Source organism: Mus caroli, chromosome 8, assembly GCF_900094665.2.
Source record: "Mus caroli chromosome 8, CAROLI_EIJ_v1.1, whole genome shotgun sequence".
Taxonomy (NCBI): Eukaryota; Metazoa; Chordata; class Mammalia; order Rodentia; family Muridae; genus Mus; species Mus caroli.
Genome location: NC_034577.1, coordinates 97,032,836 through 97,045,921, shown reverse-complemented (window position 1 = coordinate 97,045,921; position 13,086 = coordinate 97,032,836). Strand labels below are relative to the sequence as shown.

General features: G+C 45.9%; 1 protein-coding gene across 1 annotated transcript in view; it reads right to left on the bottom strand.

The window, feature by feature from the left end:
- Positions 1 to 11,392, bottom strand: part of Pskh1 (protein serine kinase H1) — a 28,223-nt gene extending 16,831 nt beyond the window's left edge. The window contains exons 1-2 of the mRNA XM_021170472.1: positions 11,226 to 11,392; positions 359 to 1,385 (exon numbers count right to left, since the gene is read on the bottom strand). Of these exons, the coding sequence (XP_021026131.1) occupies positions 359 to 1,315 (957 nt within the window). The 5' untranslated portion in view covers positions 1,316 to 1,385; positions 11,226 to 11,392. The remainder of the gene's footprint in view (positions 1 to 358; positions 1,386 to 11,225) is intronic.
- Positions 11,393 to 13,086: the final 1,694 nt, after the last annotated feature.

Here is a 13,086-nt window from a genome sequence, read left to right as displayed (position 1 = left end):
AGTAAAACCCTAACTAAGACAAGCACTAATTGGCTTGGCACTTGCTATGTAGCCCAGGCTGGCCAGCCCATCTTTTAATATACTTGTTCATTAGATTTACCTTTTTGTGGTTCACTCCCCCTTCCTCTACTTAACAACCTCCCGCATAAGGTTTCTGCTCCCAGGTCCCCACCTCAGGGCTTACATTTAGGAGAATGTAAACTGAGAACCTTTGCTAGTCTGTCACCTCTATGCTATCTGCTCGGCCCCTAAGAGCATGACTCTCAGAGCAGGCCCCTCTGACCAGGAGCTTCAGGTTATATCTTCTCTCTGAGGGGGTCTTCCTAACATCCCTGGAACAAGAGCAAGACAAACTCACCTCCCCCAGATAACTGTATTTGCCCCTGAGGATCTGCCGGTATAGCCGGGTGCGGTTGTCATCCTCAAAGGGCATGGTGCCGCTGAGCAGGATATAGGCAATGACACCCAGTGCCCACATATCCACGGAATTGGTGTAGGGTTTTCGCACCAGAACCTCAGGAGCAATGTACTCAGGTGTGCCGCACGTTGTCTTCATCAGGCAGTCGTCACCTTTCTTCCGGGCACTGGCCAAGCCAAAGTCAGTGATGATGATCTTGGAGTCAGTGCCTGGGTGGTAGTAAAGGAGATTCTCAGGCTTGAGGTCTCGGTGTGTAATGCCAAGGGCATGAAGATACCGGACACCATCCAGTACCATTTGAAGCACTCTTGTGGCATCTCGTTCAGTGAAAGAACCCTTGGCAATAATCCGGTCAAAGAGCTCACCGCCAGTGGCCAGCTCCATTACCATATATACACGCTCCTGTGTCTCAAACACTTCTACCAGCTGGATGATGTTGGCGTGGCGCACCCGGCGCAGCACTCGGAGCTCAGACTCACACACCTCCCGCCCTTCTCGGTACTTGGTCTCTATCATTTTGATAGCATATGGCTGTCGGGTTGCCCGGTGCTCCACACGTACCACTCGGCTAAAGCTGCCTCGCCCAATTAGGGCCTTTATATCATACTTAGCTGTCACTCGTGGGTCAAATTTGGCCCTGTACTTTGCCACCCTGGCCCTGCGTGGTGGTTCTGAAGGAGGCGCTGTGTGGCCAGTATTGGGAACACCAGGGCAGGGAGGTGCATACTGACTAGTGGCTGGGAAGCCAGCTTTGAGAGGACCAACACTGTCCACCTCTGTGATGAAGTGCTTGTATACATCATTCTTAGTGCCACTGAAGGGCTCCACTTTCTTGACCAGATCCAGCTGGACATCCTTGGGTGGCTCAGGAAGGACCTTGCTTGTCCCACAGCCCATCACTGACACGGGGGCATCCTCTCCAGCGAGGCTGGCAGGACCTGCTCTGTAGGCAGTGCCCCGACTACACCTATACAAACAGAAAAGAGGACAAGTCAGAATAGTCAGGGACACCCCTGAAGGACAATAGTCCTTTTCCCTTTTCCTGTTTTCTTGATAAATGCAGTCTAATTAAGAATGAAGTCAGATAAGGGTCAAGGAGATGAGTGAGAATGGGGTGTGTGATGTGAAACTCACAAAGAATCAATTAAAAAGTACAAAACGACAACAAAGAATAAAGTCAGACATGCTGGTGCATATCTGTAGTTCTAGCTCTCTGGAGGCAGAGAGGTGAAGATCATGCAAGTTTGAGGCCAGTTTGATCCACATAGCAACTTGTAGGCCATCCAAGGCTACATAATGAGACTGTATAAAAAATAAACAGTCAAAAACTGACACAATAACCTGCAAAGGGATGCCTTTCACCTCTCAGGATGTTACAGTAGGAGATAGGAAGATGGCTCAGCAGTTTAAGAGCACTGGCTGCTCTTCCAGAGAACCCAAGTCTGACTGCTAACGCACATATGGCGGCTAAAAACTGTCTGTAATTCCAATTCCAAGGGATCTGATGCCCTCTTCTAGCCTCCCATGGCCCCAGGCACACATGGTGCACAGACATGCATATAGGCAACACAGCCACGCACATAAAATTTTCAAGTAAAATAAAAATAAAAACAAAGTAAGTTTCAGGACAGCCAGGGCTATACAGAGAAACCCTGCCTCAAAAACCAAAACAAACAAACAAACAAACAAATACAAAACCCGGCAGTGGTGACACATGCCTTTAATCCCAGCACTCAGGAGGCAAAGGCAGTTGGATCTCTGAGTTTGAGGCTACCCTGGTCTACAGAGTGAGTTCCAGAACAGCCAGGGCTACACAGAGAAACCCTGTCCAGAAAAACAAACAAAAATTTAAAACAAATAGAAATAAAGATGTTTGAGTACAGGAGCCAGGCATGGTAATAACTCACACCTATGACTCAAATTTTAGGAGGTTGAGGCAGGAGGTCTATCATAAATTCAAGACCAGGTGAGGCTAGAGTGAGTTCCGAGATAGCTTAGGCTACAGAGACCTTGTCCCAAAACAAAATAAAAGCAACTTCAATCTCAAAGGAGGGTCTAGAAGAAAGCCCAGGTCTGATCTCACTGCATCAAGTGTCATGCTGTTTTCCAAGCCTAACAGGGATACGAATGTTCACCACACACTGTTTATTTCCCCTCTAGTCTTCCTGGGCCCTTCTAGTTGAAGTCTTATATTTCCTAAATGCTAACATCACTCCTCATTATTCTGGGTCATCGTTTCTGATGCTGAGTGTTAAAAACCTCTTCTGACATCGTCACCCATTAAGAACTCAGAAAGCTCCCACAGGATCAACTAAGCAGGGCTCATAGGGGCTCAAAGAGACTGAAGTGGCAGTCACGGAGCCCGCATGGGTCTGTACTAGGCCTTCAGCATGTATGGTATAGTTGTTAGCTTTGTGTTTCTGTGAGGCTCCTAAGAGTGGGAGTGGAGGTGTCTCTGATCCTTTTGCCCGCTCTTGGGACATTTGTCCTCTGACCTGCTGCCCTGGTCAGCCCTGATATGAGGATTTGTACTGGGTCTTATTGCATCCTGTTATGCTGTGCTTGGCTGATAGCCCTAGGAGGCCTGCTCTGTTCTGAAGGGAAAGAGGAGTGGAGCTAGTGACTGGGGAGGTCTCGGGTGGTGTGTGGGCTGGAAGGAGTTGAGGGAGAGGAAACCTGTCAGGATGTATTGTATAAGAGAATTAAAAAAATAAAGTAAAAGTGCCTGCATGTATGCACATGCGTGTGCGTGTGCATGCACACACATGGAGATGTACAGAAAAGAAGGAAAAACAAAACAAAGCAAATCCATCAGATATAAAGGAAGTCTTTGATGAGCACAGACTAAAGTTCAGATTTCACTTACTATGCCAATATGGTACTCTGCAGAATCAAGCTTATCTTTCCTTACATGACAGGAAACAATTCATCTTCAGGGTTTGGTATTACCAAACTGGAAAGCTGGGTCCACATGGACTTACATGTATGTAGTCTTCTTTTTTTTTTTTTTTCTTAAATTTTTTTTAAAGATTTATCATATGTAAGTACACTGTACCTGTCTTCAGACACTCTGGAAGAGGGTGGTTTTGAGCCACCATGTGGTTGCTGGGATTTGAACTCGGCACCTTCAGAGTTGCAGTCAATGCTCTTACCCACTGAGCCATCTTGCCAGCCCGTATGTAGTCTTCAAATTTTTAAATCTGTATTACATTTATTTACTTATTTATCTCTTTGTATATGGGGAGGTAGGTCAGAATAAGTTTACAGGAGTCAGGTAGGTATCTCCCGCCACATGTGGATCCTGTGAGTTGAACTCAGGTCACTGGACCAGTTCTCCTAATTCAGAGCATAGTATTTAAACAAAGACATTTAGAAAGTAGATTCCTTCTGATAAAGCCCAAAGATTAGAACTGTGAACCAAAAATTCTGCAAATTCATCTCTTCCTTCAGGAAAACCAATGAATTGAAACCCAGGAAGAAGACCGTTCTTGGACCCACATTCCTGAGGCATAGAACAGACTCTGGCCCCTGATCCTCAAGCAACACCTACCACTGATGAGAGAGTGAGAGGGCATACAAACTGCATGGATGATCTAGCATGAGCCACTCAGAAGTCACTTCTACCTGGTGAGAAAGAGTAACTCTAGATTTACCAATAATTCACTATATCTAGCCAAACACACTTGATGAGAAACACTAAAGTTTATAAAGAAAAAGCCCTGAATTTTCCCTTTAAATAAAGTTAGCAGTAAGGCACCATGTTTGTTCCAATTAGAAAGCTGCTATCAATGTTCTACCAACGCAAATACAGATTGAAACTGGAAGAGAAGAGGTACCAGCTCTGAAAGCTGGGGACACATGCAAGATCCTCCAGATCAAGACTGCTCCACATTCCAACCACATCTGGTTTTTTGGGTTTTGGGGTTGTTTTGTTTTGTTTTCGAGACAGGGTTTCTCTGTATAGCCCTGGCTGTCCTGGAGCTCACTCTGTAGACCAGGCTGGCTTCAAACTCAGAAATCTGCCTGCCTCTGCCTCCCAAGTGCTGGGATTAAAGGTATGTGCCACCACTGCCCGGCTTCTGGCTTTGTTTTGGTGTTTTGTTTTGTTTTGTTTTGTTTTTTGAGACAGGGTCTCACCATGTAGTCCTGACTAGCCTAGAACTCACTATGTAGACAAGGATAGTTTCAAACGCATAGAAATTCACTTGTCTCTGCCTTTCATATGCTCAGTTCCAATCATATCTGCTGTATTAGTTAGGGTTTTACTGCTGTGAACAGACACCATGACCAAGGCAACTCTTATAAAGGAAAACATTTAATTGGGGTTGGCTCGCAAGTTTAGAGGTTCAATCTATTAACATCAAAGTGAGAGCATGGCAGCATCCAGGCAGGCAAAGCATTAGGAGGAGCTGAGAGTTCTACACTTATTCTGAGTGCAAACAGAAGACTGCCTTCCAGGGCCGGCAGTGGTGGCGCACGCCTTTAACACCAGCACTTGGGAGGCAGAGGCAGGCGGATTTCTGAGTTCGAGGCCAGCCTGGTCTACAAAGTGAGTTCCAGGACAGCCAGGGCTACACAGAGAAACCCTGTCTCGAAAAATCAAAAAAAAAAAAAAAAGACTGCCTTCCAGGAAGCTAGGGTGAGGGTCTTAAAGCCCATACCCACAGTGACACACCTACTCTAACAAGGCCACAACTCTTAATAGTGCCACTCCCTGTGCCAAGCATATACAAAACATCGTATCTGCTAACTTCTCTTCCCATGTCGATGAAGTGGAAATGAAGACATGGGGGAAAATGGTGGCTGATAAAAGCTTGGGAAGAAACTATTCCTCCGGCTTTCTGCTTTCTTGTGTATGTGCCCAACTTGGTAGCCAGCATGGGTACTGGAGTAGATGGGATGAGTTGGAAGCCTCAGAAAAGACTCCCCTGAGGTCATCTTACACCATTTACATCCAGGTCACAAAACTAACAGAGATGATCTTTTCTCCAGGGTCTGCTCTATATCTTCAGATCCCAGACTGCTACAAACCACTCCTTAGGGAAAGCCCCAGCATGCTGCACAGTGGCAGAGGGAGTGAGCACTTGGTACCGCTGTCCTCCCTGACACTCCAGACATGACCAGCCATGAGAGGCAGGGGGAAATTATCCAAAGCTACTCAGAGGTGGCTAATCATGGACTCCCGTCTCCTGGTTCTCCATGCAAGGATCTTTTCATTAGACAGTAAAGGTTTCAGAAGTATCTGGGCCTAGCAGAACTTGACCTCATCAGGTCAAAGCCTGAACTGTTTCCTCACATCACTAAGGTGGTGAGTCAACACACATCTGCTGAGCCCTTTTCTCAGGAGCCTATGTTCAGAAACCCAAATACCAACTATAACCTATCATGCAGCTCACAGCTTTATTTCATTTTTCTACAAGAGTCTTGCTATGTACGTATCCCTAATTGACCCTGAACTCCCTATGTAGCCAGGGCTGGCCTCTAATTTGCAGCAATCCTGCCTACGCTCCTGAGTGCTAGGATTGCAGGTCTGAGCCCTGGGTCTGGCTACACAGCTTTATTCTCCACTGCCTTTCATTACACCACTGTCAGCTCCTTGATGAAGTCCTGCTTCTCAGCTCTCCTGGCCGCCTTTGGAACCTGGTAAAGTGCAGAGCTCAGAAAGCATTCAGTCAGTCTGTCAACAATGAGAGAAATGTGGTAGACACTTGGTTTCCTATTTTCTGTGAGTCAACAATAAAAGGTTCTGAGGTACTTTCAAGACTTAGAAAGAAGCCACAACGGTGGTTCAACATCCTTGACAACAATGGTTTTAAAGGTTTTATTTGGGTTTTAAAGGTTACTTGAATCCCGAAGTAAGTCTGTCCACAAGCTTCCAGATCTAACTCTATTTATGGGGAAGGCCAGGAGAAAAGAGCTAGCAACACAGGCCTGGTTTGTGCATCTCCCAGTGGTAGAAAACAAGCATTTGCCCTTCTCCAATATTACTCACCAACAGTTTTCTCCCACAGTAAAGCAAGATAACCTTTAAACCTCTAAAGATCCTGAACCAAGCTGGGCATAGTGGTCCACGCCTTTAATCTCAGCACTGGGGAGGCAGAGGCAGACAAAGCTTGAAGACAGCTAGGGCTACACAGAGATATAAATAACCAGAAGATCTTGAGGCTGTGTTTTGGAAGGCAGTGATCTCAGGAGTAGGTGATTGCTAAACTGCACTTCTCATCATCACAAGACAAACACACCAGACCGAAATTCTTGTCCTCTTTAGATAAATCTCTTGAACAAGAGCAGCTGTAGACATGGGGAGAACTCTGTCCTCTACAACATGGAGACTGACCCAGCAATTCCATTTCTAGAAACAACACTGCAAAACCACATCCACGAGGGAACAGATACCCGTGAGAGAAAACCCATGGCACCTTCATCAACACAATGAAAAATCAGGGTCTGGAAGTACAACCTGTACCCAAGTTCAAACATAGCGTGCGTGAAGCTCTGGGTTCAAACCCAGCACAACAAAAGTACATTCTCTTTTTAAGTTGGAAAATGAGAGCGTGGGGAATGGCTCAATCATAAGCGATCTGTCCTGTACGCATGAGAGCCTGAGTTTGGGTCTCCAACAACCATGTGGAAAGCTGGCATTATGACACAGAAATGTAATGTCAACAAACTGAGGACAAGGGATGCCAGAGGGTTCCTGGAGCTCATGGCCTGTAATTCTTGCCCACCGGTTCAGGCTCAGTGAGATCCTGTATTAGTGAATAAGGCAGATACAGAATTAGGGCACTTGCTCATTCCCAACACACACATGGTGGCTCACAACCACCTCTAACTGGTTCCAGGAAATCTGATGCCCTCTTCTGACCTCCACACACATATATGCAGGCAAATCATACACACAAAATAAAATGAATAAATCTAAAAATATTTCATCAGCAAGAGAGACAGTGATAGAGAAGACATCTGGCATTTACCTTTGGCCTCCATATATACTTGTAGGTACACAATCTGTGTATGCACCCTCAAACGTGCACACGCATGCGCACACACAAACATGTACACACATATAAACACACATACACACAAAACAAATAATTTAAAAAACATAATTAGCTTTAACACTAGCACTCAAGAGGCAAAGGCAAGCAGATCTCTGTGAATTTGAGGCAAGCCTAGTCTACAGAGTTAGTTTCAGGACTGTCAAGGCTACACAGAAAAACAAACAAACAAACAAAACTGTAAATAAAGAATGTTCTAATTAGCTTGGGCCAGCAGTTCTAGGCCTGTAATCCCAACACTTGAGAGACTGAGGAAGGAGTACTGCTGCAAACGTGAGACACACCCAGAGACACACAGACTCTGCCTCACAGAGGAGAGGAAGAGGGCACCAGCGAGATGCCTCACCAGGTTAAGAGGGCTTGCTGCCAAACATGCCATTCTGAATTCAGAACCCACATGGGATAAGGAACCAACACACTCCTACAAGTTGTCCCCTGACCTCCACCATGTGCACATGTGTGGCACATGCACACACACTCCGACACAAAGTAGCAAATGTAAGAGAAAACTTAGAAACAACCCACATAGTCAGCAATGAGAATACTAATTCCAAACCAGCCCTAGCTACATGACACCCTACCTCAAAAAATGACACAAAATGAAAACAAAAGAGGGCATAAAAATTAATTAAAAGCTGGGCATGGTAGCACATGCCTTTAATCCCAGCACTTGGGAGGCAGAGGCAAGCGGATTTCTGAGTTCTAGGCCAGCCTGGTCAACAGAGTAGTTCCAGGACAGCCAGGGCTACACAGAGAAACTCTGTCTCGAAAAACCAAAAACAACAACAACAAAATATAATTAAAATAATTCATACAATGGAATTCTCTTCAATGATGCAATAGAAAGGTACATTACAAGTACAGGTATAGTTCAGTGGTAGACCACTTGCCTAATCTGTGCCAGCCATCAGTACCACAGAAAGGAGAGCAAAACTATGTAAATCAACATTGATACTATATCCAGGATCGATATCTGTGATATACTGTAGAATAAACCTAAGTGTATGTATCTATTATGCATGAGAGATTTTATTCATTGATTCTTTTACTTACTGAGAGGGTCTCATGCAGCCCGTGCTGACCTTGAATTTGCTATGTAGGTGAAGATGACTTTGAACTCCTGTTCCTCCAGCCTCTACCTCAAAGTTCCGAGGTCACAGACCTGCATCTCTATGTTCAGTCCTTTGTGGTGCTAGGGACTGAACCCAGGGCTTCCGAATGCCAGGCAAGCACTCCATCCACCGGCTGAGCTACATCTCCAGCTCTTCTTCTCTTTAGATATGATTTTTTTCTTATTATTACAAGAGATTAGATCAAAAGGGACACCCAAGAGACAGAGACAGGCACTCTTTGTGAGTTCAAGGCCAGCCTGGTCTACAGAATGAGTTCTAGGACAGCCAGAGCTACATAGAGAAACCCTGTCTCGAAAAACCAAAGGGATGGGGTGGGAAATGATGACATTATCTAGCTGGGGCTTGTGGGAAAGGCCCATAATCCAAGCTACTCAGAAAGCTGAGGCAGGAAAATCCCAAGACCTGTCTCAGAGTGAGTTCAAGTCCAGCTTGGACAACGTAGTAAAACCCCATCTCAAAATCAAAAGTGAAAAAGATGGCCTGGGTTCTACATCAGTGGTATTAGTCTTGATTAGATCCAAAACAAAAACATCAACCATGATGTGGCTGGCAAGAGAGCTCAGTGGGTAAGAGCACCCGCTGTCAAGACTGACACCCGATTCTATCCAGAACCAACTCTCACACACTGTCTCCAACCTACCTACCTACTCACTGACACGAGTGAGCACACACATACACACAGGGAGATAGACAGATGGACAGGGAAGTTTTCTGTAATGTACCTCAATAGTACATTATTGGCATATATTTAGATCTTTCAAAGTCTTTCCAAGGTATGGGCAACGATCCATAACAGGAGTCTACAAGGCCAGTAGCTTCCTGGGGCAACAGCACAAATCTTCATCCAAGAAGTACAGTAATATCATTAGCTTTGCTTTCTTAATTTCAAGACAGGGTCTCACTCTGTAGTCCAGGCTAGACTGACTGATGAACTCACCATAGAAGCAGGACTGACCTCAAACTTAGAGCAATCCTCCTGTCTCAGTCTCTTAAATGCTGGAATTACAGGTGTTCACAACCATGCCCTGACTTTATCATTTTCACAATTTTCTGAAAAGGGGACACAGCTCAGTTGTTAGAATGCAAAATGCCCAGGATCATTCACTATACAGGGGGAGGAAGGAGACTTTAAAAAAACTTTAAAAGCACAGATTTCTACTTCATGTCTTGTTTCTTTCTTATTTTTTGTTTTGCTTCATGAGACAGGGTCTCACTCGGTAGTCCTGGCTGACTTGGCACTCCATATGCAGTCTGGGATCATCTCAAATATCATGGTAATCCTGCTCCTTCTGCGGCCCAAATGCTGGGGTTACAGCATTTAAGCTACCATACATTGTAAGCTGACCATGTAGCTAAGTGAAAAGGGTTCAGGCCCTGAGTTCAGTTTCCATCAACAAAATCAGCAGAAAAATAAAGTGAAGACTCCCCCCACCCCAAGACAGCCTCACTATATCAGACTGTCCTTTAACTTTTGGGCATCCTCCTGCTTCTGTCTCAGGAGTGAGGTGATCACAGGCATGCACCACCAAACCAGGGCTTTGGAGTATTTTGTTTTTGAGACGGGGTCTCATATAGCGCAGGTTTGTCCTAAACGTAGCCTAAACTAGCCCTTATTGATCGGAAGTGTAGTCTACCACATCTAGCTAAGAGTAAAACTCTTGAATTTGTATCTTGAAAAAAATTACTTCAAGATGTTGCTGTTTGCTGTGACTATCTCAAAATGCTGGCCATGACAGATGTTCCCCTAAGGCTTAATCTGTATCTATTCAAGCCAGTGTCCCGATAGCTTTAACTAAACACTACTGCTGTTGTGAATGAAGGAGAGAGTTTTCCAAGGAAAAGACATCGGTGATAGATTCAAAAAGACACAGGTTAATTTCCTCTACTGGTGAGTGAGGGTGGAAATGAACGGAAGTTTCACAAACCGAGAAAGCAGCTATCTGAACCTCGGGGGTATGAAACCACAGAGTTAATAGGAGGCTCACATGCCTCAACAAAACACTACATAATCGCAGTACAGACGTGCCCAGACGTTCTCTGCAGGGCTAGGTAGGCCACATCCGATTATGATAAGCTTTGAACGCTGCAGGCTACAAGGTTTAGTTTTTCCCTACAGTGACTAAGGAGGCAATTTTAACGAGTGATTTTTCTGGTGAGAATTATACACGCAGCAGCTTCAGAGGACTGAGCGGGGCTCTCCTTATAAGTATGACAGGTTTGCCTTGCAAGCGAACCAGCTGGACTCTGGCCCTTTTTCCAGCCAGTACGTGGAAGCGAACGATGGCCCCCGCAGGACCCTGGCGTTCAGTCGCAAGGGAAGGGTGTGGAGTAGGCGCCGCACACAACAAGGTTAGATCAACCTGACCCGCGCTGGACGCGGGACGGCTGGGCCACAGACAGGCAGATGACCAAGTCCATCGGGCCTATCGCGGCAGGAGGTTTCGAGGCCATGCCTGGGGACCACGGGTAGCCACAGCCCGGCCTGCTCCCCAGCCCACAGGCCCCAGTGCACGGGACCGAGGGCTCGGAGTCGCGCCAGGCCCTGGCTGCGCCCGCGGCTGAACTCGCAGGCCCCTCACGCCGGTCAGGCCGAAGCCCCGAGCCGGAAGGCCTCACCTCGCGCGGGCGGCGGGCTCTCCGGAGTCTCGGCGGCTCAGCCCACCGTCTCCCAGCCCAGGCCACGGGCGCCGCCGCCATTCTCCCGCGTCAGCGTGGTGGCGTCATTACTGCGCGCGCCTGACGCCAAAACAAACTTGGGCGGCCAAGGGACGGAAGGGAGGCGGAGCCTCCAGACGCGGACGCAAAGGGGCGGGGGGGGGGCACTGAGTGCCTGCCAATCAAGGTCTTCCCGGCGGAGCAGAGCTCTTTTCCAGGGGTGGGTTGGTTTGCGGCTCGACACCGCTGGGGAGCTGCTTGTGGAGGGAAAAGTTCTGGGAAACGTAATGACCAAGAGAAATGGAAAAAAAATGGCAAGATTCTTGTATAGATGAAGGGGTTCTTGAAAGGCAAGGGAGTGCGTCATCACGCCAGGGCTAATTTGTTTTTAATTTATTGATGCAAAAACAAATGAATCACGAGATTTATAAAATAAAATAAAAAGTAAAAAAGATTGTTACCAAGCTTGACATGGTGGCACATTCCTTTAATCTCAGCACTCAGGCAGGAGGATCTCTGAGTTCCAAGCCAGTGTGGTCTACAAAGCTAGTTCCAGGACAGTCAGGGCTATTACAGAGAAACCTGACTCAAAAATAAACAAAGAAGCTGGACGTGGTGGCGCATGCCTTTAATCCTAGCACTGGGGAGGCAGAGGCAGGCAGATTTCTGCCTGGTCTACAAAGTGACTTCCAGGACAGCCAAGGCTACATAGAGAAACCCTGTTTTGACAAAAATAAATAAATAAAATAAAATAAACAAAGATTCTTTTTTGTTTATTTTTTTTGTTTTTTTCGAGGCAGGGTTTCTCCATATAGCCCAGGGGGCTGTCCTGAAACTCACTTTGTAGACCAGGCTGGCCTCGAACTCAGAAATCCGACTGCCTCTGCCTCCCCAGTGCTGGGATTAAAGGCATGTGACACACACACACACACACACACACACACACACACACACACAGCTAACAAAGATTCTTAAAAGAAAGAAAGGAAGGAAGGAAGGAAGAAAGAAAGGAAGAAATCATTTGTCTGTTTTGCATGATAAAACTTTAACGATGTTTTGTCTTTTTTAAAAAAGTAAAAGTTGTTTCAAAACCTAGTGTGTTAGTACTTTTAGCCTGTAATCCTAGTACTTTGGAAGCAGCAACAAGAAAGACTTTAGTTTGAGGCTAGCCTGGTGTATTTATTAAGGTCCTATCTCAATAAAAAAATCATCAGTGTGTTCGTTCCCACATGCCTATAATCCTGGTACTTAGGAATTTAAGGTGATATTGCAGTGAGAGGTTAAAAAAAAAAAAAAAAGCCAGGTTATAGAAGTTATAGGTTTTCTTGGGATACAGATTAAGACCATATCTCAAAAGGGCAACAATGAAATTCGTTTCTCAAAGGTAATGGGATTACTAAAAACATGGACTTTAACCCAGCCTGGTGTGATTTGGGAAGCAGAGGGTGGACCTCTGAGTTCAAGGCCAGCATGGTCTGTCTATAGCAACAGGATACCCAGGGCTGCTGCACAGGGAGACCTTGCCTAAAAAAACAGCATGAGGAGGGGTGATACTCAGAGTAGGGCTTCCCCTTCTCAAAAGAGACAGGGAAAGTGGATGGGGGAAGGACCTGTGTGACTGATTACTGAGAGGAAAGGAAGGGCTGATAGGCTGATATTGTGTTGTAAAGTGAATAAATAAATAATTTTTAAAGGTTTATTATTTTTATTTTATTTATTTATTTATTTTGGGGTTTTTTTTCGAGACAGGGTTTCTCTGTGTAGCCCTGGCTGTCCTGGCACTCACTTTGTAGACCAGGCTGGCCTCGAACTCAGAAATCCG